The sequence below is a fragment of the Eurosta solidaginis genome, chromosome 3 (genome assembly GCF_040869045.1).
Source record: "Eurosta solidaginis isolate ZX-2024a chromosome 3, ASM4086904v1, whole genome shotgun sequence".
Lineage (NCBI taxonomy): Eukaryota > Metazoa > Arthropoda > Insecta > Diptera > Tephritidae > Eurosta > Eurosta solidaginis.
In genome coordinates, this window is record NC_090321.1 from 100,083,132 (window position 1) to 100,109,345 (window position 26,214).

Sequence of the window (26,214 nt, forward strand, 5' to 3'; positions counted from 1 at the left end):
AATGCTGAGCAACAGCCCCTGCCCCCGTCTTCTCCCCCCCTCTTTTCCGGCAGCAATCGTGTAGGTCAGGGAACCAGACTCTTAGTCCCTACCTCCGTTTGCACCGTTTGCCAGCACAGAATATATATGTTTGCGACATCCGCCCAATGCAGCTCCTGCCTTGGGTGGTGCCACTTTCCTAGATGTTCTGGTCTCCGCGACGGCAACCCCTCGACGGGTTTCATCGCGCCATGTTGCCAGGTCGCAAACCCAAATCATCCGGGTACCCCAATGCTTGCCCAAGGACGCCCAGTCCCAGGGCCACAACAGCAATTGCGTCCTGGCCTTCCTCAACCCAGGCGTAGTCACCCGTCACTTACCCCCAGAGTGGCGACGTCTCCCCTCATGCACTTCAGAATTCTGCAGTTAAACTGTAATGGACTAACTGGGAAGATTACGGAGATAGTCAATTTCATGAAGCGGCACAACATCCGCATTGCTGCGATTCAAGAGACTAAACTCACAGCACGATCTGCATTGCAGACCTGCTCTGGGTATAATGTCCACAGAAAAGATCGCGAGAGCGGAAATGGAGGCGGCCTCGCGTTTATAATACACCACTCTGTGCAGTATCACATATTTGATCCTGGCATCGACCGCAGGGACAACGTCTTAGAACGTCAAGGCCTATCTGTCCGGTCAGGCGATGCAAACCTAGAAATCATCAACATCTACATCCCCCCTGCCACCTGTTGCCCCGGTGGATACCGCCCTAATATCAGAGCCTTACTCACTGGAAACAATCGCATTATTTTAGGCGACTTCAATGCCCATCATGATCTATGGCATTCAAATTTGCGGGCGGACAGTAGGGGCGAGATGTTGGCGGATCAAATAGAAGAAACGACGTTCTGCACAATAAACGAAGACGCCCCCACACGTATGGTAGGAAGCTGTCACAGTTCGCCAGATATCTCAATCGTGAGCGCAGAACTCGTAAACTGCGTCAACTGGCAGCCGATGGTATCATTGGCATCCGACCACCTGCCTATACTTGTTTCGCTCGAGCGTACCGCCGACTTCATCGTCACCGAAAAACGCACTTTCATAAACTTTAAAAAAGGAAAGTGGGAAGAATATAAATCCTTTACAGACAACCTCTTTGCTGCCCTCCCTATCCCGACTGATGCCCGCCAAGGGGAGCGTGCCTTCCGCAAGGTCATTGAATCCGCCTCGGCACGTTTCATTCCCGCCGGGAGAATTCCCGAAATCCGGCCCCACTTCCCGGCGGAGGCCGCAAACTTAGCGAGAGAACGTGACCTTATAAGGCAGCTTGATCCAGGCGACCCCCAAATAAGGGATATAAACCAACGCATCAGATTGCTTGTGGATGAACACAAGCGGGCGAAATGGGAGGAGCACCTAAGAGGTTGTAACCTCTCTACCGGTGTGGGTAAACTTTGGTCCACCGTAAAGTCCCTATCGAATCCGACTAAGCACAAAGACAAAGTTTCCATCGCCTTTGGCGACAAAGTGCTGTCGGATGCGAAACAATGCGCGAGCGCTTTCTGCCGACAATATATAATGCATTCTACGGTCGACAAAGTTAGACGGAGGGCCAACAGACACGCACATAAACACAAATTCAGCGCGTCACCAATCACCATCACCGCTAAAGAGGTTGAGGACGCCATTGGTCGCGCTAAACCATCCAAAGCAGTGGGCCCAGACGGCATAGCCATGCCGATGCTTAAAAGCCTAGGGAAAGAGGGTTTCAAATATTTAGCGCAGGTCTTCAACCTGTCTCTTTCCACCTTTGTCATACCCGAGAAATGGAGAATGGCCAAGGTGGTCCCGCTACTAAAGCCTGGTAAACCAGCTAACATAGGAGAGTCGTATCGTCCGATATCTCTCCTATCGCCAGTAGCAAAGACGCTCGAAGCCATTTTGCTCCCTTATTTCCAAGCAAATTTGCAACTAGCCTCCCATCAGCATGGCTTCAGAAAACTCCATAGCACTACCTCCGCGCTAAATGCCATCAGCACCCAGATAAATTGCGGTTTAAATCAAAACCCCCACCATAGAACAGTACTCGTAGCGCTAGACCTATCAAAAGCTTTTGATACGGTCAACCATGGCTCGTTACTGCAAGACCTGGAAGGGTCTACCCTTCCCCCATGTCTTAAAAGGTGGACCGCAAATTATCTGGGTGGTCGGCAGGCATCGGTGCTATTTAGAAACGAAACATCAAAGCCAAGGAGAATTAAACAAGGGGTGCCACAGGGTGGTGTCCTATCCCCACTTTTGTTTAATTTCTACATATCTAAGCTACCTTCACCACCGGAAGGAGTCACAATCGTTTCCTACGCCGATGACTGCACAGTAATGGCCACAGGCCCAGGCCCACAGATCGATGAGCTATGCAATAAAATAAACGGCTACCTCCCTGATCTCTCCAGTTTTTTCGCCTCGCGAAACCTGGCATTATCACCGACTAAATCTTCCGCGACCTTATTTACAACATGGGCGTCCCAAATGTCGACCATTTTGAACATCCACGTCGATGGCTCTACGCTACCGACTGTCCTACACCCCAAAATCTTGGGTGTGACGTTTGATCAGGATCTACATTTTGGTGAGCACGCAGCCGCAATTGTTCCGAGAATTCAGAGCCGTAACAAAATCCTCAAATCCCTTGCTGGCAGTACCTGGGGAAAAGATAAAGAAACGCTCATGACTACATACAAAGCAATTAGCCAGCCGATTACGTGCTACGCGTCACCCATATGGTCGCCAAGCCTAAAAATTACCCACTGGAAGAAGCTACAGGCCTGCCAAAATACTGCTCTCAGAATTGCCACGGGCTGTCTTCTTATGTCCCCAGAACACCATCTACATAATGAGGCGAGAATACTCCCCATCAGGGAAAGAAACGAGATGCTGACCAAACAGTTCCTGTTGAATACCCAGAAACCTGGGCATCCCAACAGACATCTGATTGACGAGCCAGCACCGCCTAGGGGCTTAAGGAGTCATCTCCGTAAGCATTTTGAGGAAATACGGCATCTGAGAACACAGCCGTATGAAGCGAAAAAACATAAGCAGGTCCTTGGTGAACTCCACAAACAGGCGTCGGACCTTTATGCCGGGAATTGCCCGGTGAACCCAGTACTCAAAGTAAAGTATCCAAAACTTGCGGAAGAGGAACGCATACTCCCCAGGGAAACGCGTGTCACTCTGGCTCAACTTCGTTCTGGATACTGTAACAGGTTAAACTCTTACCTATCCAGAATCAACCCCGACATACAAAATGTATGCCCCGCTTGCAATGTGTCCCCACATGACACCAACCATCTCTTTAATTGTAATGTGGAACCAACGCTTCTAACACCCCTTTCCCTATGGTCCACCCCTGTTGAAACAGCAAGTTTCCTTGGACTCCCGTTAGAGGATATTGATGACAGTTTGTGATCGGTCGCGTCTGTTAGGTGGGGCGAAGCACTGCTACAACAACAACAACAAGGAGGAAGAGAACGCAGAACCTAACACTGTCAGTACGATGGATGACACGATGGGCGGGGACGCGTCTTCGATCACTTCACTAGCGCTGGACAGACTCAGTGCTTACACTGGAGAGGAGCCATTGTCTGACGAAGGCGGCGATTCGACAATGGTGGAGGTGGTCGGTGCTCGACTTTGTGCGAGTCCTACAAACAAACCTCCACCATTGTTCAGCATCTGCTGCGCTGCTGCTCCAGTTTTCCAGTAGGGCGGCTGACATAGCCCTTATCGAAGAGCCTTGGGTAGTACGGCATTAGATATGCGGGCTGAAAGCGGCAGGATTGGTGTTGGTGAGTGGTGCCACACATGAGAAGCTTGCAGCTTGGTAAGATCTGAACTAAATTTTCTTTTCCCCCCCAGTTTAGCGACGACGATGCTACAAGTTTGACGTTGACGGGCGGTGGTACGGATATTACACTTTTACTTCCCTGATGAGGAGTCGTCTCCGACGGAGCTAATCTGCAAGATAGCTAGGGAGGCGAAGGAGACACCGCTACTAGCGAGAGATGCCAATGCGCACCACGAATCATGGGGCAGTGGATATACGAACAAGAGGGGTGAGTCACTCTTTGATTTTGTTATTTATCATAACTTTAAGATTTGCAATAGGGGTCCGGTACCCACGTTTATTACTACGAGCAGACAGGAGATTCTGGACGTCGCCCTGATCTCGGGCAGCGGGGAATCCATGATAAAAAATTGGACGGTGCTTGGAGACCACTCTTTTTTGCATCATAGATTTGTCCTATTCGACCTTGGCAGGGTGGCGCTCAAAGCTGTCTGGCATAGGAACCTTAAAAACGCCAATTGGCGTATCTATAGTGAGGAGCTTCAAAAGAGGCTCTCAGGATCTTGTTTTCATATTCCCCAGAAATCTCTCGCTCTTGATAAGGCCTGCCCTAGGAAGAAATCTAGGGGTAAGACCAAACCACCATGGTGGAACGAGCCCCTAGATAATCCACACAAGGCTTGTCCAAAAGTGTCCCGGGATGCTGCAAGGACCAGATGGCACATGGACGGATTCGGCAGAGAGCACCCTTTGCCTGCTCCTGAGTACGCACTTTCCGGGCGCTAGTAATGAAGTAATGAACTGGAGGGAGATTCATACTGGCGTACCGTTTGAGGGGAAGTTCATTACTGTGGGTAAAGTTAAATGGGCAGTAATGTCGTTCAAGCCTTCAAAGCTCCGGTACAAAGGCTCCGAAACAATCGAGCTGAGTTCTTGGTGGTTGTATAACATCTTTCTAGGAATTTCTGCTCTAAACCATATTCCATGGGGCTGGAACGATTCAAGAGCCACTTTTATACCAAAAGCTAGAAGCACTTGTTACGTGACCCCTAAAGACTTCAGACCGATTTGTCTGACATTCTTCCAGCTGAAGACACTCGACAGGTTAATGGACTCTACACTAAGGGAGTCCTTGGAGGGAAAGTTATCGACATCCCCCATTCGTATATGATAGGGAAATCCACGGAGGCGGCCTTGCATGCAGTTGTATCCCAGATCGAGAAATCCTTGGCGTACGAGGACTTCACACTCGTAGCTTTTCTTGACATTGAGGGAGCTTTCAACAACGTCACGCCCTCTGCGATAACTGATGCACTTATCGGCTTGGGGTCGATTCGGGGCTAGTGAAACTTGTTCAGCAATTACTGTTGCGAAGAAAGGTTCATGCCGATCTGGCAGGTTCAACGGTGGTCAAACATATACGGAGAGGCACCCCCCAGGGTTGAGTACTTTCTCCATTTCTATGGGTTTCCACACTTAATGAGCTCTTGGTTCTTCTTGAGAAGTACGGATGCAGCAAGGTAATCGCATATGCAGATGACCTCGCGCTTTAGTTAGCGGGAAGTTTCTGCAGACACTATGCGATCTAATGCAAACTATGCTGAGGCTGGTGGAAAACTGGACCAGGAGTAAAGGTCTATGGGTCAATTCAGCCAAAACTGAACTGGCTCTGTTCACTAGGAAATGTAAGATACCTGCGTTGACGCTGCCGGACCTAGGGGGTATGACCCTGACGTTGAGGGACTCTGCCAAATACCTAGCACTAATCGGCTTGGGGTCGATTCTGGGCTAGTGAAACTTGTTCAGCAATTACTGTTGCGAAGAAAGGTTCATGCCGATCTGGCAGGTTCAACGGTGGTCAAACATATACGGAGAGGCACCCCCCAGGGTTGAGTACTTGCTCCATTTCTATGGGTTGCCACACTTAATGAGCTCTTGGTTCTTCTTGAGAAGTACGGATGCAGCAAGGTAATCGCATATGCAGATGACCTCGCGCTTTAGTTAGCGGGAAGTTTCTGCAGACACTATGCAATCTAATGCAAACTAAGCTGAGGCTGGTGGAAAACTGGACCAGGAGTAAAGGTCTATGGGTCAATTCAGCCAAAACTGAACTGGCTCTGTTCACTAGGAAATGTAAGATACCTGCGTTGACGCTGCCGGACCTAGGGGGTATGACCCTGACGTTGAGGGACTCTGCCAAATACCTAGGAGTAATTTTGGATAGGAAACTATCCAGGATGGAAAATGCTCAGAAGCGTGTGAGAAAAGCAATGGTGGCACTGTACAGCTTTAGGGGAACTGTTGCACGAAGATGGGGACTATCACCAGATATTACCCTGTGGCTCTACACTTCTGTGGTTAGATCAATCCTTTTATACGGGGCATTTGTCTGGTGGACGAGCTTAGATACAAAATCAAACCTATAGGTATTCCAGAAGGCACAAAGAAGTGCTCTAGTCTGCGTGGGTGGTGCTCTGGACACCACCCTGGCGCTGGATACTCTTTTTAATGTGTTGCCAATAGATTTAATGGCCAGGCAATGCGCGGCCTTTTCTGCTCTACGTCTGCGAGAGTTATCCGGCTGGGGAGACAATGTGGATGCCCATGCAACCAACCTTAAGAATCTGGATTTTCCTTCGTCGGACTATTGCGCTCCGACTGTATTTTTCGATATGAAGTACGAGGTTAATAGACTGCAGATATATACTGAGGGATCCAAACTGCATAAAAAGGTGGGCAGCGGGGTCTTTGCACTTCAGCTAGGGTGGAATCTATCCTTTAGCCTACCCGATCATTGGAGCTGCAAACACGAAAAGGAGATAGAAACAGTCAAACATTTTCTATGCGATTGTCCTGCGCTTTGCCGCAAGAGGAAGAAATCTCTGGGATCTGCCTTCTTTGACGATCTTTGTGACCTGGCTAAGTTGGAACCTAAGAAATTGCTGACATTTGCTGAATCGACCTGTTTATTTGAGTAGGGGAGAGATCCACGTGGTATCACAATGGGACCTTTTTGGGCCTAAGTGCACTGGTGCTCGCACCGGGGGCCACTCTAACCTAAACTAACATACCAAAGCAAGAAAATGGACCTCCTATTCTGCATTTCAAATTTTAAAACACTGAACCACAGTTTCAGTTGAAAGTGAATTACAGAATCTACCAGATTATGAATTGTTGTTATTAGCATACATTGTACTTATTCTTACCCAATATTGTTATAGAGGGATTAAGTTTGCCCTCCTTGTTGAAAAGTGGTGGATTCTCCATTTTTGCAAAAGGCTTGTTTGGATCAGGATCAGAGGGCGTGCCTTCTACCCGAGACCATTGTCCGATATTGGACCCTCTACCTACTATAGGAAGTTCTTATATATTATGCATTTATATGTAATTTACAATTCAAAAGCAAATATAACTTGTACACCTACCAATAGAATGTAGTACTAATGTATGATCCTTAATGACTGCGTTTTCAAGTATTATTGACTCTCGTATCCGAACACCAGGTCCGATGGTGACACCAGGACCGATTGATACATTCGGTCCCAACTAAATAAGTTTTTGAACATAATTATTCCAAGAAAATTATTATTTCTTATTCTGGCCCGTGTTTACTGGCAAGTGAAATAGCTCAATTGCAATTGTTCTTATAAATATATGTATATCTTTTTTTAAATGGAAAATGTACCTATGTATATTCCAGTCATTTTAGGTAAAAAAAGGCGAATCTCTGAATTTAAGATAAAGAGTCTGAGAACTTGTGTAGGCCTTCATTTTGGCATTGTAAAGGTGGCATTAAAAATCACGATAGATCGCGTGTGAGCATCTTGAGATATTCGAGGTCAGGAGTCGCTAGGGTAGCACATAGCCGATGGTTTGCTCGCGTTTAGCGCTCAGTACGAAGTTGACCATCATGAAATTCCCCCAAGTCCAGTTGAGCGACTCCGCTCAAACTTTTCGTCGTTCTCGGTTAGCGATAAATAAAGCGGATTTGCCAAATTTGCTATTTGAACTAACACTGGGGTCGCCAACAAAAGAGATTAAAAATTATTAATAACTAGCGTCCCGGTACGTGCTTCGCTACGTATAAAGTGAAATATTAAATCAAACTCATTTATTACAAAAAAAAGATATTTTATTATTTGCTAGCTATTTTAAAACTTAATCCAAAACATTTGGATAAACAATATTTTTTGTTTTTCCATTTTGAGCATGAAGAAACAAACGGCGGGGGGTACCGACTCTGGAACAGGCAACATAAATTTGGCCATGTGAAAAACATGATTCCTCCAAATTCACTCCACAAACGTTAAGTGTTTGCCCTTGGGCTTTGTTGATGGACATCGCAAATGATAAACGCACAGGATATTGTAATCGTTTGAATTCAAATGGCATATCAGTTGAAATCATAGGGATATGCGGTATTAAACAAACTTCTCCCTTTGATTTACCAGTTAAGATCGTAGCTTCAATCAAATTTGGCAATAAATTTTTCACTGCCAATCTGGTGCCATTACACAGTTTTGGTGGATTAATATTTCGCAATAATATAATCAAAGAACCCACTTTCAGAGTCAAACAATGCGGTGGCATACCAGCCGGTTCTAATGAATTTAAAAATTCAATTGGATAAAGCATTGCCTCATCTGTCAATTGATTTATATGTCGTGACTACATCTGGGAGTTTTGCTTGAATTTGAAAATTAATGGCATTGATATGAATGTTCTTCGGTGCTAAAATGGCGCGTTCCCTCAACCAATCATGATTTCTGTAATTCTGAAGAATATTTGGAAAAACACATTCAATCAATTCATCTATCGATTTCGTAATTGTACAAAAATTGTTCGGTACAGTGATCAATCCGTTGGTTCTGTCGATTTGTATTTTGCCATCACCAATTTCTAACAATTGTTTTGAAAACTCATGGGCAGCTTGATCATTTTGTAGGTAAATACGATATTATTGTTCACTGTCAATTTTTGTACATATCTCCAAAGAACTGATGACTTCAAACAGGCATTTATTTCATCAGCAGGAGTGGATCGAGGAATGACAGGCAATGTTTATCGAAAATCTCCTGACAGTAATATCAAAGCACCATCAAAAAGCTGTTGATTACCACGTAAATCTTGCATTGTTCGATTAAATGCTTCCAGTAATTTTTTATTCGCCACTGTACACTCATCCCATAAAATAATTGACGTTAATCGCAGAACTTTTGCCATAGCAGAATTTCTTGAAATATTGCAAGTTGGAGTTTCAATCACCTCTACATTCAATGGCAATTTTAATGCAGAGTGTGCTGTCCGACCACCTTCTAATAATGTAGCAGCAATTCCCGAAGATGCAAAAGCCAATGCATTTTTCTGTTCCGATCGAATAGTCGTTAAAATCAGTGATATATCGAACATTTTGCCTGTACCAGCAGTTGCGTCCAAGAGATATAATCCACCTGCATTATTGGAAATGACTTGCATGATTGTGTCATATACATGTTTTTGCTGAATATTCATTTTGGTTATATTCGATTGTACAAATAAACGCAAATCATTAGAATTGAATTCCTGCTCACGTTGCAATTCACGATCAAACAGATCATGCATCTCACGATTTGGTGTGATCATACCCAATTGTACTAATGTTTTATTTGCAATCGTTAGGCACATATCTTCAATTATTATCAAAGCTTCGTTGTACATTTCACAAGTTATCAACAAATCAGGATTTCTTGGACGCATACGAATTAAAATATCTTCTGCAATATAATGTTTATATTTGTTCTATAATTCAAGTGGATTTGATGGCATACATGTTGATAATATAATGGCAAATAGCATTCGTATTTGTTGAGGATGAGCCGAAATAGATGCATCATGAAGTGTTGAATCCCAATGTGCATCATCCTCCAACAAATGCAAAAATTGGCATGATTCACGGTATGTTTGACACAAATGACCGTTGACTGTTCTCAATTCTTAATGGGCCATTCACTTTAACTAATAACAATCTCAAATAAAAAAACACAACATTGTTTGGATGTACTGTACATATTCTCCCAATTGCATCTGTTTGGAAAATGCCAGGATGCCCATGAACTGCTGCTCCTTGTTTACGTCTTTGAAATTTTTTCGAAGACACATTCCTTGTGTAATACTGAGGCACTTCAGAATATAACAAAGTTATCGCAAATGTATCAGTTTCGCATAATTTGAAAAAAGCTGTTAACGTAGCTGCTGGTGGTTGTGCTGCTCTTTCCAATACATTTGCTACATTAAAATAAACACGTTGGCCATTCTCAAGATGTACAGCCAAGTGAACAACCGCAGGATGTCTTTCGTGCATTGGAAACGACATAATCCTCCAGACAGCTTCATTGCTACTAATATAGCGCCCCATTTGATAGTGAGTAATTTCATCATTTGTATTATCACCAGCAACACCGAAAATTGCCATATCGCTCCCTTTATTTACATACTTGCAAATATATTTAATGGATTTGACAGAATTACAGTATTCCACATTTATATGAGCATTGAATATTTTCGATAATAATGTACAATACGGAACCACCCAACGATTATCAACTTCAACTTCCTGGTTATGCATTCTAATGGTTGCCGTTTTGCCATTATCATTAGGTGATCTACGTCGATACAACGGATATCCGTCATTACCCGTTATTGTGTCTGAAGTAAATTGCCTTGGGTTTCGTTTCGAACACTTTTCATCAATCATACATGGTGAATCACATTCAATATACGAATATGGCAATATAGTTAAACGTCCGATGTCATTAATATTAGCATCATTCCCTATCGCATCTTGCAAATGAATATATTGTTCAGATCTTAAATTTGCTTGGTTGAAACGAATAAAATTAAGACGTTCTGTTTCTATTTTGGCATACATATCAACGATGTACATACATTTTGAGAGCGAAAGGGCGTAGCTAAGTAGATAGCAAATCGTTTAGTAAATGATTAAACTATTATTGATGTATGTATGTTAATATGAAAACATATAATCCGCTGGCTAAGTGGGATGAATCTGACCAAACAAATGGGTTTTTGGTGTGTTTTCCAAAATAATTTCACCATACATTGAGCGCTTTTCAGCGCCTTCAGGTAAAAAGATTATATTGTTATGTGATTGAATATACCATTTTAACTGGTTGTAGTACATAAGAATGCAATATCTTAACCTGAAGGTGAGTTCCCAATTGGTCTATATCTCGAGTCCTTAGTTACCCGGCGAAAAGAAAAGCCCTCTTTTCATTAGCATTTATCAAAAACTTAAAATGGATACTCATGTGGTTTAAACACATCCGAGGGTTATCCGGGTCTACGTTTTGGTCTATATCTCGAGACCCTAGTCACGGGGCGGCATAGTCTATACTATAGCATTCATCAACAGCTGCCATTTGATACCCATATTGAACAAACACATCCTAGGGTTACCCGGGTCCATGTTTTGGCCTATATCTCGAGACCCAGAACAAAGCCTAAAAATTTGGTTTGGATAGGTGAGCCCGTTCTTCATTTATAAAATCACAACGAAAAATGGCATTGATTTTAATATATATAGATGAGCTTCTCTCCGCCTCTTTGTGGACGCAGTTTTCCACCGCAATTCGGAAGCTGTAATAGAGTAATAATTGACGCATTGAATAAAATTTAGAGAAACTTCATACAATGACACCAAAACCTACCAACAGCAGCGTGTTCTATGTACCGGGGCGATACGGGATTTTTCCCGACCAAGGGCTATCATTTCAGTATAACCCCATTTAATATGTTGGGTCCCTCCCACAAATTGTCATCCTCCCAACAGATCCTTACAACGGGACATATTCTCCTGCTCCGAAAAGATGTTGAACCCAACCCCGGTCCAGAGAAATGGCTCTGCTCCGTGCGCTGAAAAGGAATCCTTTTAGGACGGTCACACTCACTTCAGTGCGTCAAATGCAAAGGATCGTTGCATCGAACGGGATGTTCTGGGCTAGACCCCAATTCGTCGACTGCATTTGTACCGTGCTGCCAAGCCGCACACCTAACAACACCTTTACAGCACATGCGATCCAGCCTTATACCACGTAGGCAATCCCCCGTCTCCAACCCCTAGAGTCACGACATCTTCCCCGTTGCAGTTCAGAATACTGCAGTTAAACTGTAATGGGTTAACTGAGAAGATCACGGAGATAGTCTACTCCACGAAGCTGCATAACATCCGCATAGTTGCGATCTAAGAGACTAAGCTCACTAGAAAATCTTTGCAGACCTGCTCAGGCTATAATGTCCACAGAAAAGATCGAGCAAGAGGTAATGGAGGCGGATCGCTTTTCTCACGCACCACTTTGTGCAGTACAGGGACAATGTCCTGGAAGGTCAAAGTATATTCGGTCAGGCGATGTGGGTTTAGAAATTATCAACATATACATCCCTCCTGTCACCTTCTGCTCAGTGGATATCACCCTGATATCAGAGGCCCTCTCTCTGGTGAAAATCGAATTATTATTGACGATTTTAATGCCCAGGGGTTCAAGGGGATGTGTAGCGCAATATATAGCTTCTCCAACCCAATTGTCAACCTCACCTTCGAGCGGCGAATCCCGTTTCACTAACAGACGAGGCTCTAGCGACCCCAAGCTCATCATGGAACTTGGGGGTGGGGAGGGAGGGACGGCCTGAGGTTTAATGTGGCCATATAAATCGTTCCCGAGATGGTCGGGCTAGTACCATAATGGTGATGTGTTACCGGAGCGTACCGGATCTATATCCGGCAAAGGACCATCACATCGATAACACTCCCCAAAGCCTTCGGGGAGTAACCTTATCGCTACAACAACAACAACATTTTAATGCCCACGGCCACCATAGTGTGGTGGTAGCTTCCTCTTAAAATAGAGGACAAGGCCTTCTGCACAACAAACGAGGACTCCCCCACAGGAATGGTAGGAAATTTCCATAGCTCGCCAGGCATTTTAATCGTAAGTACAGGACTTGTAAACTGCGTCATCTGGCAGCCAATGATAACGTTGGCATCCGACCACCTACCGATAGTCCTCTCGCTTGAACGATCAGCTGAATTGAGAACATCCGAAAACCGCACTTTCATCAACTTTAAGAAAGGGAAGTGGGAAAAACATAAAGAAAACACAGATAATATTTTCGCTGCTCTCCCAATTCCGACTGATGTCCGTCAGGGAAACGTGCTTTCCGCAAGGATATTGAATTCGCGTTTCACTCCCGCATTCCGGAAATGCGGCAGCATTTTTCAACGGAGACCGTAACTTTAGCGAAAAAACGTGAATTTGTAAGACAGCAAAACCCTGGCTACCCTCAAATTAGGCGCATCAGACAGCTTGTATACGAACACAATGGAGAAATACGAGGAACACCTGAAAAACTGTTACCTCTCTACCGGTGTAGGTAAACTTTGGTTAACCGTAAAGTCCCCTCGAACCCGACCTAGCACAATGGCAAAGTATTCATCGCCTTTGACGATAAAATGCAATAGGATGCGAAGAAATGCTCGAGCGCTATTTGCGGACATTTTGTAATGCTGTCCATAGTTGACAGATCTAGACGGCGGACCAACAGAAACATACGCGCACACAAGCATAAACATTACCATCTCCGCCATGTTGAAGAAGCCATCGAACTTGCTAAACCATCCAAAGCAGTAGGCCCGGCACGCAGTTAAAAATATTGGAATATATTTTAAACCCTGCTCCGGTTTAAAGCAAATTTTAAACATTTAAGGTTTTAATTTTAAATTTCATAAAGTTCACTGCAAAAAGTATATTTTTACAGTACAAATTTTAAACCTTCCTTGTACTAAATCGAAATTTACTCTCCCCAGGTGTACTGTTTATACCTACTTCAATCTAACCGCAAGTATCACATTTTAAAGTTTTAAAATTAAACTAATTTTGGATTAAAAATAAGATTTGACTCTTTCAGGTATTACTTCTTTGACTTTCTTGGTCTAATATTGCCACAGAAACAGGATACTGGGATGAATACAATGTATTAAAGAAAATATATAAAAGTAATATTATGTATAAGAAGAAGATGTATATGGAAGGCAAGTTCACAGCAATAACGGAAACATGAAGCGAATGTGGAAATGTCTGAAAGACCTCGCAGAGCTTACAGATAACAAAAAACATATCACTAAGATAGTAATACATGGCGAATGCCTCCATAATGAGTATCATATAGCTAATGCCCTAAACAATTTTTTGTACAGAGCATAGTCGAAATTAGTGATAGTATCGAAGAAATGCCTACTGCATCCGAACTAAACGTTGATCGCTCGATCGCAATAGAACCATTTATTTTCACTGACATTGAGTTAGATGATATAATGAATATCACAAAAGCTTTTAAAAATAAATATGGCGGAGAAAAGCTTTTATCTGAGGGTGTCTTCAAGGATTCCATGATGTACATTGGTAACTTTTACAAAGACGTAATAAATGAGTCCCTAAATAATGGCATTGTTCCAAACTGCTGGAAAGTTTCAACAATAGTACCTGTGGAAAGATTAAAAAATACAGTGAAGCCGGAGGAGCTACGGCCAATCAATACGTTACCCTCAGATGAGAAAATTATGGAAATGGGGGTGAATAATCAATTGGTGGCATACCTAGAAAAGCACAAAGTTATTATACCAGAACAGTCTGGATTCAGGAAGAGCCATTCTTGTGAAACAGCACTTAACATGGTTATTGCTGAATGGAAAGAAGATAAAAAAGTTGTGGTGTCTGTCTTCTTAGACTTGAAACGGGCCTTTGAAACAGTTGATAGACGGGAATTGTTGAATGTTTTGTTCCAAACTGGTGTCAGAGGTAAGACTTTGGAATGGTTCCGAAGTTATCTCAGTGTCAGAAAGCAAAGGACGGTAATTGGAAACGCAGTCTCATCGGTTGTGGATGTAGATATCGGATTGCCACAAGGTTCAGTACTTGCACCGATACTATTTACATTATACATAAATGATATAAAAAAATGCTTAAAATATTGCAATATACGTCTATTTGCGGATGATGCACTGCTCACCATCAGTGAGAAATATGCGGACTGTGCAATGCAGAAAGCATAAGAAGATCTTGACTCTCTATACAACTGGTTGTGCCTTAAAAAATTTAAGTTAAATATAGATAAGCGGCCACCGTGGTGTGATGGTAGCGTGCTCCGCCTACCACACCGTATGCCCTGGGTTCACACCCCGGACAAAGCAACATCAAAATTTTAGATATAAGGTTTTTCAATTAGAAGAAAATTTTTCTAAGCGGGGTCGCCCCTCGGCAGTGTTTGGCAAGTGCTCCGGGTGTATTTCTGCCATGAAAAGCTCTCAGTGAAAACTCATCTGCCTTGTAGATGCCGTTCGGAGTCGGCATAAAACATGTAGGTCCCGTCCGGCCAATTTGTAGAGAAAAGCAAAAGGAGCACGACGCAAATTGGAAGCGAAGCTCGGCCTTAGATCTCTTCGGAGGTTATCGCGCCTTACATTTATTTATTTTTTTTTAATATAGTTAAGACTAAGTTCATGGTATTTTGCAAAAACCAGAACATCATACGTAATAACGATTTAAACAATATAACCCTGAAGATAAAAAACAACTTAATTCAAAGAGTAAATGAAATGAAGTACTTAGGAGTTTTAATTGATGAAAACCTGAATTTTGGAGAACATATAAATTATCTTGAAAGAAAAATTGCGCAGAAAATAGGATTCATGTACAGAACATGTAAACATATTAGTCAACGTCATAAAATAATGGTGTATCGTTCAATTATGGAGCCGCACTTTATATACTGTCCTACAATTCTGCTGATAGCGAGTGATATGCAAATTAAAAGACTACAAATACAACAAAACAAGGCAATGCGAGTTATATTAAAATGTTGCCCAAGAACATCAAAAACTATAATGCTGAATCGGTTAAACTGGCTTAGTATAAAACAGTCAATAAGTTACTTCACTTTGAAATTTATACATCATGTAAGATTAGGAATGCTACCGAGTTACCTGAGCAATAAAATGTTATATAATCACGGGATCCATAGTTATGGAACTAGATACTGCAATAATATAAGACTGCCTAGAGTAAGAACAGAGTTCGCAAAGAAGACTTTAGAATATACAGGGTACAAAATGTAATATGAACTACCTACTGAGATAAAAGATTGTGAAAATATTAATAAGTTTAAAGTAAAATTAGTTTTATATTGTAAAACACTTAATATTTAATGAAACAAATGTTTACTTAACATCAACTAGGTCTTAAAGACCGTAATAAATAAATATAATAATATAATAAAAGTGATATTCTGCTCTTTCAATTACTCGCTGCTGACAGTCGGATTTGAATTACTTTGTTTGTGCCGTAGGCTCTGATATTTTGCTACGCTGGCGTCTTTCATCGTGCAAATCAGAGATCTGCAGTTGGTACTTTATTTTGGGTACATTCTAGCATTGAACAAAACCCGCTATGCGAGTAGGTGTATGATTTGGTCACAACTGGCCACTGGTTAGCGACGGCGCTCAATATGATCATTTTCTTTGATACGCTTAATTACTAAGTTAAGAACTAATATACACACAAATATTAAGTAGTTTATAGAGTTAAGGTCTGCTACAAAAAATTCTACTATACAACTCCGAGGAAAAAATTTTCATTTGAAGTCCTTTTATGCAAGATATTTTCGATAACGTAATTTATCTCTCGGTTAAATAGAACTTAGATTGCGGACGCGACAAATTTAGAACAAAGACTTATATTAAAGCGAAGCTTTCGGCTACGATTTATTATAGTTTTGAAAAATGTGTACAAGCTTGCTTTGTCAAGTGGAATATATTTTTTTATTTCAACGCTTTCTTAGTCATAGTAAATATTTATATAGTTTTTTTGTCACTAACGCGACGCAAGGATAAGCAAAAAATAGTATATTAAAAAACTCCGTTATTCGAACTAGCTTCGCGGTTAGAAATTTTTATGGACTTAATTAAGAAAGTTTTACTTTCGTTTCCTTTACGTTGGACGCTCTCATTTAAATTATTCAACTTTTTTTTTTGTAAAATTATACCGAGATTCAGAGAAAAAGTACCAATTTCTAAAGCAATGTACCAAGACATTTTCAAAGTACCAGTTTGTTACGCAATTAATAAAAGTGGCATCGCTACTGGAATGGTTTTCACACACACCTTATTGGGTTCGCTCGCTCTTCGGCGTGCACGAAATTACGCACACATGCTGGTCTCTGATGTCGACAGCCGTCAGCTGCTTTGTTTTCTTTTCTTCGTAATTGAAAATGTTATTTTTCTGAAGCTCTCGCGCAACATATGTATAAAAGTTCATAAAATGGCTTCATTTATCTAAGTAAAAAGTGGTAATATAATCAAGTTTATAGAAATTAGACAAATTATCGATGATAATACGGAAGAAATTACAACTGATGATATAATATATTCGAGTAAGTTAAAAAAGTACAACAAAGTAAAAAAATACATAGAGTGAGTCAATTATGTTTAGGTACAAAGGCATTTGCCCGAATTAAGCCTTATTTTCTTCTTAAAATTAGTAAAAAGTAAAAATTTTTCAATTGTAATTGAAACATTCAATAGTAGAGCTTCATGCTGGGGAAATGCCTTTGTAGGTACCTAAACTGAATGGCTCACTGTATGTATGTACTTTTCTGTTTTCGTGAACCATTTCTTGTGCAGAAATACGGCAAATGCAGTTGTTTTTTACTTGAAGTTTTCACTGGCGGTAAGATATTTCTTTATGCAATAATTGTGAATTTGTTATTGAATTCACGATATTGCATTGTTAATAGTATATGCAGGTATGCACATTTATGGCTACTTTGATTTTTATGTTTTTAGATGAAGAAAGTGTTTCTAAATCTTTGGTAAAAACGTCGGTATTTAAAATCCACAGCGCCGCATTAGAGGCACATCTGCGAAGCGGAGATAATTCACACATTTTGAGAGAATACAGTGATACTGGAACTCATACAGACTCTTCAAGAAGGCTACTGGTTCGGAGGCGGTATCTTTTATGAGACATCATTTTGGAAATTACCCTACGAAAACGCAGAAAATAGCAACTGCAGAGGCTATTATTGCCCTTTTTCCAAATTACAAAATTGAAGGTAGCGCATATGGTGGAATCGTAAGTATTTGTTCGTGAATTCGGGAAATGACGCAATAAAATATGAAGGCATCAAATTTGATTGCATTCACGAAGCAGCACCATAGTTGTCTACTTTCATTTTCGTCATACGTCATACTTAATTCTTTAATTTAAGCTTTCAGGAGCTTTTCTACAATCCTATCGATAACACTTGGTATTTGTCCTCGAAACTAAAAAATTTTAGTTCGAAAAGGCGTTAAGCTGAGGGAAAGTCAGAAGATATTGCAGAAGCAGTTTGCGCGAGCAACGATGATAATCTTTCCAATGAAGACATCGAATTTTTCAAAAATTGCATTGTGAGCGAACAGAGAGATACTATAAAAGAAAGAATGGCCAGCAAGAATGGTCGGCAGAAATTTTGTGCAGTGAGTACAGAAATTTGTTCAACGTTTAGATTTTTTCTGTTTGATGCAACATTGGTAATTAATGACAATATATTTACTTTTGTATGTATTCGTTGCATCTCGTGTAAGTGTTCATGAATGCAATTGTTATTTCTTGTTATTATATCATTATTACAGATTTCTTTTGATTTTGAGTTGCAATACGGAGATATATATATATCCTCTGGAGTTCAGGATCCTATAAATAATGTTAAACATCTTTGATATTATTCAATACCAGGCGTAACGTTTTTGCATATTTTAAGGTTGGAATTCCGAAGTACAACCCTTTCTGTATTTGCTAAAACTCCTGCCCTCCCCTGCAGCGAAATGTAACTTGGCGAAAGGGGTTTCATATAAAGTCTCTGAAAGCAATTTTAATTCATTTGCAAACCACAACTCGCCTATAGAAGAAGTAGCCGCTACCTCACGTCAGCTTCTTTACTTGCTGTTGGGCCTAACAAATTAGCAATACCTCAGTATTTTGTAGTCGTTGATGGTAAGCAGCTAAGATTGCCTACGACGTTGTTTTGTTGAAGCATTTGATGTATATTTCAAAACATTTTACATATTTAGTATTAAGTTTGATCCGACTCTAACAAGCTTTCTAAATTTTGTTGCTAAATACATTTACGAAATAGGAAAAGGTTTTAAATCTAGTACGAGACAAATTGAAGTAAACTGTAAATTTATTAAAAAATTTGACAACCTTAAAAGATACGAAAGTACTTTATAAGTATTGCTAAAATGTATTTCTGCTCTTTTTGCAACAAAGTATTTGGCACTACTGCTTTTGTCATATTTCATTTAAAACATATTCATTTCATCGGAATCAAAAAGAATTATATTAAACTGTATAAAATCAAAGAACTGTAAGAAAACTTGCACATTTAGCGGGCTTAAAAGACATGCTGAACATTACTCTGTCGATGTTAATGCAAGCGATGTATTTAATGTGACTTCAGATTTCATACCGGCATTAAATATCTAAGATGAAGAATTACCAAAAGAAGCTGATTTTGTGTCAAGCGATGTAACGCATCGCTCAAAGAAATTGTGTAACGATTTCAATTTTGAAGATTCAATACAAGCATCGTTTTCGAATTTTGCAAAACACTTAATGGCATCTGGAATGGCAGAAAGTAACGTAAATGACATTTTCAGTTCGCTTGAGGAAATTGTAGGTACTATTGTCCACACATTCGAGGCTTTCCTTAAAAATAGACATAGTGAAGTTAACTCTACTATTTTAAAAGAAACGTTTCATAGCTTTGGTTCATGTGTTACAAACCGTATAAAGAACTTTTCAAGTAACTACAAAAGAAGCGAAATGTACAAAAAAGATGAGTTCTATGTAGAACCAGTTTCAAAGCCTCTGGGTGGTAGATGGACATCAAGACAAATAGAAGTAACAACAAATCTTACAAAGAATACGTGGAATGCACCTTCCAATATGTACCAATCTTAGAAACTATAAAAGCCCTTTTTAAAAATGAGTCCTTTAAAACTTGTACAATAAAAAAGCCATGCTTGCAAAGATAGTGTTTATGTAAATTATTGTTGCTCGAAAAATTATAAGCAGTCCATGCTATTTCAAAGCAATGCAAATGCGTTACAAATCCAACTTTTTTACGATGACTTCGAAGAGTAAATCCTTTGGGGAGTAAGATTGGGATCCATAAAATCGGTGCACTTTATTTTTCAATTAGAAATTTACCATGCGAGTACTTTTCACAGTTAAGAAACATATATTTAGTCGCTTTTTTTTTTTTGTACTGATTTAAAAAACGAATGTACAGATTTCAATATGATATTGCAGCCTATTGTAAAAAATCTTGAAGAGGGAATTAGCTTGGATGGCTACAACATAAAAGGCACATTAGCTAGTGTGGCGCACGACAATTTGCGAGCATATATCTTATCTGCCTTCGCGTCGTCATTTAGAGCAACTTTTATTGTAGAATTTGCACGATGAACCGCGATACTGCACACAAATCTGTGATAGAACATTTAAGCCTATTAAGATTGCGGTCCCAGTATAACGACTTGTTTACTTTATATAAAAATGAAGTTTTTAATGACCTAAAAGAATCAAAGGTTAAACTATTTTCATATAATAGACAGTAATAACGTAGATTTGATGCATGACGTTCTTGAGGGAGCTGTTCTTTTTGCTCTAAAACATTTTTTAAAAGAGCAATACATTTGAAATATATTAGTACTGCAGAGATAAACAGTAAAATAAGATTCTGCAATTATGGATTTCTTCAAAAAAAAATATTTGCTCACAAATATCTGTTGACAAATTAGGTGCATCACTCGGTCTCACGGCATCTCAAAACTTATGTCTTATATCACACTTCCCATTGATATATTTTCACATTTAAAAAAAACTGCCACATTTGTAGGAGGGTATTACTTCTTTACTCTAAATAATCAGAATTACAATGTCGCCAGTTATTGAAGAAAAAGATATAGAGGTTTTAAGTGAAACAATTAAATCTCATTTATCTTGCATTGTAGAACAATATAACTTAAGCATTTTGCCAAAACACCTTATGCTAACCCATTATCCCTCGGTGATTAGAAAGCTAGGTCCTGTTGTACATTCTTGGACAATGAGGTACGAAGCTAAACCGAGACTTTATCAAGCAAGTGTCTGCAACGAACAATTATATAAATGTTTGTAAAACGTTAGCTTCTAGATACCAAAAAAACTTTAGTTATTCTCTTGAGCAGATGACGAAAGAAAAAACAGCTTCTTTTGGAAAATTAAAAATAAAAGCAACTTCAATTTTAGAACCGGAAATTAAAAATTTATTTATTGAAAACCAATATATATCAATATCAAAATTTATACAACAAATCGTATAGAGATTAAACATGGGTTTTCCTACAGATGTGACTTTTATGTATATATGGGAAAAGAAAATACCGATGTAAAAAAATTTGGCCTTATAAAAAATATATAATATATATATCAAATACATTTCAATTTATTGTTTTATTTGTGTACATTTTTCAATCCCCTTTTAAGTGCGTATGAAATATTTTCTACCGGAAATTCATGTATGCTGAAATTTAATTCATTAAAATTTAATCGGCCTTATGAAGCTTATGAACATAATGATAAGTTATATGTAATGATACCTCTACTGTTACCTGAAGAATTGTAATAATTTTAATAAATATTTGAATAAAAATGAATTTGAATGAAAATCTAGTTTCTGTTTTTATACCAACATTCGACTAAAACGTAAACTTCTTTGGCCTAAATTTTAGCCATTCGAAGTGTAATATTGAGGTAAGTTTAGACTGAATGGTAAACCTCGCTGGTGTTAATGAGCGAAGTAAAATACTGTTTTTAAACTAATCTCAGGATCAGCGTTAAACTCCATCGGTTTTGTTTTCATACATGTAAGGTCTAGAATACAGTATTTTCAGTAATAATATTTAGAATTATTATTTACTATATTTAACCAAAAACAGGCCTTAAAATTAAACGACTCGAGGTCTAAAAAATGGAACGACTCATTAAAATTTAAACCCAGAAAGGCTAAAAATTGTTTGAACTTTTCAAAGATTAAACTTTAGTACTTTTTGGGTCGAGTCATATATACAGACCAAGAAAGTTTAAATTTTAGTCCAACATTTTTAACAGTGCAGATATTGCCATTACGATGTTTAAAAATCTCCAGAAGGACTAAAATATCTGGCGCTCTTCCTCAACCTGCCTTTGTCCGCTTTCACCATCCTTGGAAAATGGCGAGGCTGGTACCGCTACTAAAGCCTGGGAAACCCGCTAACGTAGGACACTCATATCGTCCAGTGATACTAACTGTTCCTTCCACGTCGTAAACAGAGTGGCGGCGGATTTTGTCGGTGATAATGCCAGGTTGCGCGAGGTGAAGAAACTAGAAAGCGGCATAGGATTTGATTGTAACTTCTTCTGGTAGGGAAAGGAGTTTTGATATGTAGAAATTAAACAAAATCGGGAATAGGACACCAGCAACAGGTTGAAAACGTGCGTTGGGTAGTTTACTTTCTCAGCGCCAAGGTTTTTTAGCATTCAAAGGCTATGGATACTTTATCATTGTGTTTTGTTGGATTGGACAAGGATCTGACGGCGGGAATAAAGCGTGCAGAAGCTGAAGCGATGACCTAGAGGAACGCACGCTCGCCTTGCCGGACATAAGTTGAAATGGGGAGAGCGCAAAAGATTTATATGTGAAGGTTGTGTAGCCTTCCCAGTTAGCTTTTTTGAAATTAATAAAATTCCGCTTTTCAGAGGTGAAAAATTCGCAGATCGCTGCATTGAAAAGAGTATTGGCAGGTGGTCAGATGCTAAAGTAAGCATCGGCTGCCCTTCGACGCAGTTTATGAGCCCTGCGCTGACGATAGAAATGTTTGGTGAGTTGTGACAATTACCTACAATTCTGGTGGGGGCATCGCCGTTTATCGTGCAGGAAGTCGTAATGTCTATTTGCTCTCCTAGCTGCCTGCCTCCGCTGTCGAATGACAAGCTGGAATGCCAGAGGTAGTGGTGAGCGTTGAAATCGCCAAGAAGAAGGCAGTTTTCACCACAGAGTAGCGCACTGAGATCAGGGCGATAGCCACTTGGACACCAGGTGGCAGGAGGGATATAGATTTTAATTAGTTCTAGGTCAACATCGCTTGACCGGATGCCTTGACTTTCTAAAGGTTTATCCCTGCGACTGATGTTGGGTTGAAATAGACTATATTGCACGGTGTGATGAGTGATAAAGGCGAGGCCATCACCATTGCCCCTTGTACGATCTTGCCTATGCATGTTATAGCCATCGCAAGTTCGGAGGTCCGATCTGGCAGTTAGCTTTGTTTCTTGAATTGCGGCTATACGGATATTATTTTTATTCATGTAGGCAACTATCTCTGCAATCTTTCCGGTTAACGCGTTACAATTAAGTTGTAGAATTCTGAAGTGCAACGGGGGGCAGTCATCACTCCGGGAGTCAGAAATGGGTGGATGCGATGGTGTGTGCTGTCCGATTGCTGCTGAAATACTTGGTGTTGATGGGTTGGTACTTGTGTTTTGGCAGCAACGAATGCACCGGTCGGAAGGTTGCCATTTCTAAGCCCATAGCATCTATGAAGGTGGCGTCGGCCAAGGCATGAACTGCATTGGACCGATGTCGCGATCATAAATATTCTTAGCTGGCATACGGAGCACATGGTGTGGGGGACTAGGAGTTGATGACTCCATCTTACGCGAGTGCGTGTGTCGCAAAAGGAGGGGTGGGATGAGGGTAAAAGCTAGTGCTCGTCATTGCTACTGTCCATGCTACGTAGACTGTAGTGATGGGTTGGAGCGGCCGCGTTAGCTGGAGGCGCCGTTTGACGCGAGCAACACCGGACAGTTGATGTAGCCTGCTGAGCAGCGTTGCTGCTAGAAGGTGGTGGAGTAGGCTTGAGAGTGAACCGCGGGTCGTCCTTGGACCCAACCAGCAGTGAGCCACAAAGGTTTTGTAGAAATTTCGGAGGCGTCCAACGTTGGGTTCTAACCCAGAACAGCCTGAACGGTGCAACCATCTTTTACACGTGACACACTGGCAAGAGTATGACTGTCTGGGGTAAATCTTTTTCCGACATATAAAGCAGAACAACAGCCTGGGACCAGGGTTAGGTTCAATATCTTCCCGGAGAAGGTGGGTATGGAGCAGTCCAGCTGCAAGGAGCTGCTCCGAGGATGACAATTTGTGGGAAGGATGCAACAAATTAAATGGGGTTACATTGAAATGAGAGCCCAAAAAAAATCAAAAGTAATCGAAAAAGCATTTTTTCGAATTTTTTGGTTTTTTCGATTATTTTTGATTATTTTTTCGCTTTGTTGAAAGAAAAATTCTCGTTTGTTGCATGCACGGGATAATTTCTGAATACAAGTCCATTTTAGGATGCAATCAGGGGATTCAAGGGGATGTGTAGCGCAATATATAGCTTCTCCAACCCAATTGTCAACCTCACCTTCGAGCGGCGAATCCCGTTTCACTAACAGATGAGGCTCTGGCGACCCCAAGCTCCTCATGGAACTTGGGGGTGGGGAGGGAGGGATGGCCTGAAGGTATAATGTGGCCATATAAATCGTTCCCGAGATGGTCGGGCCAGCACCTTAATGGTGCTGTGTTACCGGAGCGTATCGGATCTGTATCCGACAAAGGACCATCACATCGATAACACTCCCCAAAGCCTTCGGGGAGTAACCTAATCGCCACAACAACTACAACAATAACAGGATGCAATCATATATGTAATACCCCTATATTGCTAATAGAAAATGCTCGCAATGAGTTCTGAATTCGAAATCAAAACAAGACAGCCTACACAATTTTTGTGATTGTAGCAGCATAAGTGTGACAAGAAAAATTTTTTATTTATGATTTTTGATGTTTGTGAATGCACCTAGCCTGTAACAGCATTATAGGAGTATTACATATATGGATGCATTAGTAAATCGAAAGCGCTTATCTAGGCGTATAGATACTTGCAACATATAGGGCGAATAGTATGTGAACGTTGATTTAAACATACTGATGTAAGTATGTATATAAACATGTGCATAATTTGCTACACTCATTACATACAATAATAACGATCCTCTATGGTTTCAGCCTTAAGTCTAGCAAATTTTGTAGTATCTAAAATTAATAAATCCTCTATTTTGGATTAAGTTATGGCTATGCACTAATTGGTTATGCAAAACATAAAATTTTATAGGGATTATCCTACTAAATTTTTATAATTTTCGTCCTATACACAAAACGGGCGCAGGCGACACGTGTGCGATGTGATTCTGAATGTTTGGAAAATAAATTAGATGAAGTCCTGGCAAGATTAAAAACTTTATCGGAACCAGCAACAGTACTGACAATCCAGTCCTTTTTAGCATCTACACAACCGGAGCAGCCAACAGAAAATAAACCTCAGCAGGTTGCAGAATCGGCAGCAACAGATACAGCAACAACAACGACCCAACAACATCCTCGTAACACACAGAATACACAATCAGTGCGCTCTATAAGAGCCACAACCACTACAACCAACGATGATGAAAGCAACAAAAACAGCAACCACAAATGCACAGAACTTTTAGCCGGGATTTGTCAAACGACTGGAGTGAGTGAAATTCAGCTGGATAATATGAAAATTCCACCATTTCCAGTACTCTGTGATGCTGAGCGTTGGATCGTAGTACTACAACGTTTGGATGGCTCTGTCGCTTTTCACAATCGCACATTGGATATATATAAGCACGGTTTTTGTAGTGATGGTGAAAATAGTGAAATCTTTTTGGGTTTACAACATTTACACGAACTCAAGTTTAATGGATTCTTCGAGTTACGCATTGATATGGAAGACCATGAGGGTGTTCACAAATATGCATATTATAGCGATTTTAGCATTTTCAATGTACAGTCCGCCTATAAAATGGGTATATTGGGCATTTATCATGGTACAGCCGGTGATTCGTTTTTTGTATCATGAGGGACAACAATTTAGTGCCATAGATCGTGATAACGATGCCAAATCGCAGGGTAGTTGCAGTGAACAATATAATAGTCCTGGTCGGTTTAAGAGCCTGCATGGCAGCTAACATCTTTTGAAAGTATTTAGGTTAGGTGGTGAAACAGATAAAGTCAAGGAGGGCATGTATTGGGAGGCCTTCCATGGTTCAGAATATTCGTTAAAACGAATGAAAATGTCAATACGCGCCAAGTGTTAATTTAATGGTTTTTATTTACTTAGTTAAGTGTTAATGTATGTTTGC

The 26,214-nt window shown here is 40.6% G+C and overlaps 1 protein-coding gene and 1 pseudogene across 3 annotated transcripts in view; one reads left to right on the forward strand and one right to left on the reverse strand.

Moving 5' to 3' along the window:
• Positions 1-26,214, reverse strand: part of Gmppa (GDP-mannose pyrophosphorylase A) — an 82,019-nt gene that overhangs the window by 39,501 nt on the left and 16,304 nt on the right. For 2 of the 3 annotated variants that reach the window (XM_067772869.1, XM_067772866.1), the window contains 2 exons: positions 7,255-7,375; positions 7,036-7,191 (listed from right to left, as the gene is read on the reverse strand). In XM_067772869.1, coding sequence (XP_067628970.1) covers positions 7,036-7,191; positions 7,255-7,375 — 277 coding nt within the window. The remainder of the gene's footprint in view (positions 1-7,035; positions 7,192-7,254; positions 7,376-26,214) is intronic. The other variant, XM_067772868.1, reaches the window with a different exon arrangement.
• Positions 25,182-26,169, forward strand: LOC137247288 (microfibril-associated glycoprotein 4-like; annotated as a pseudogene).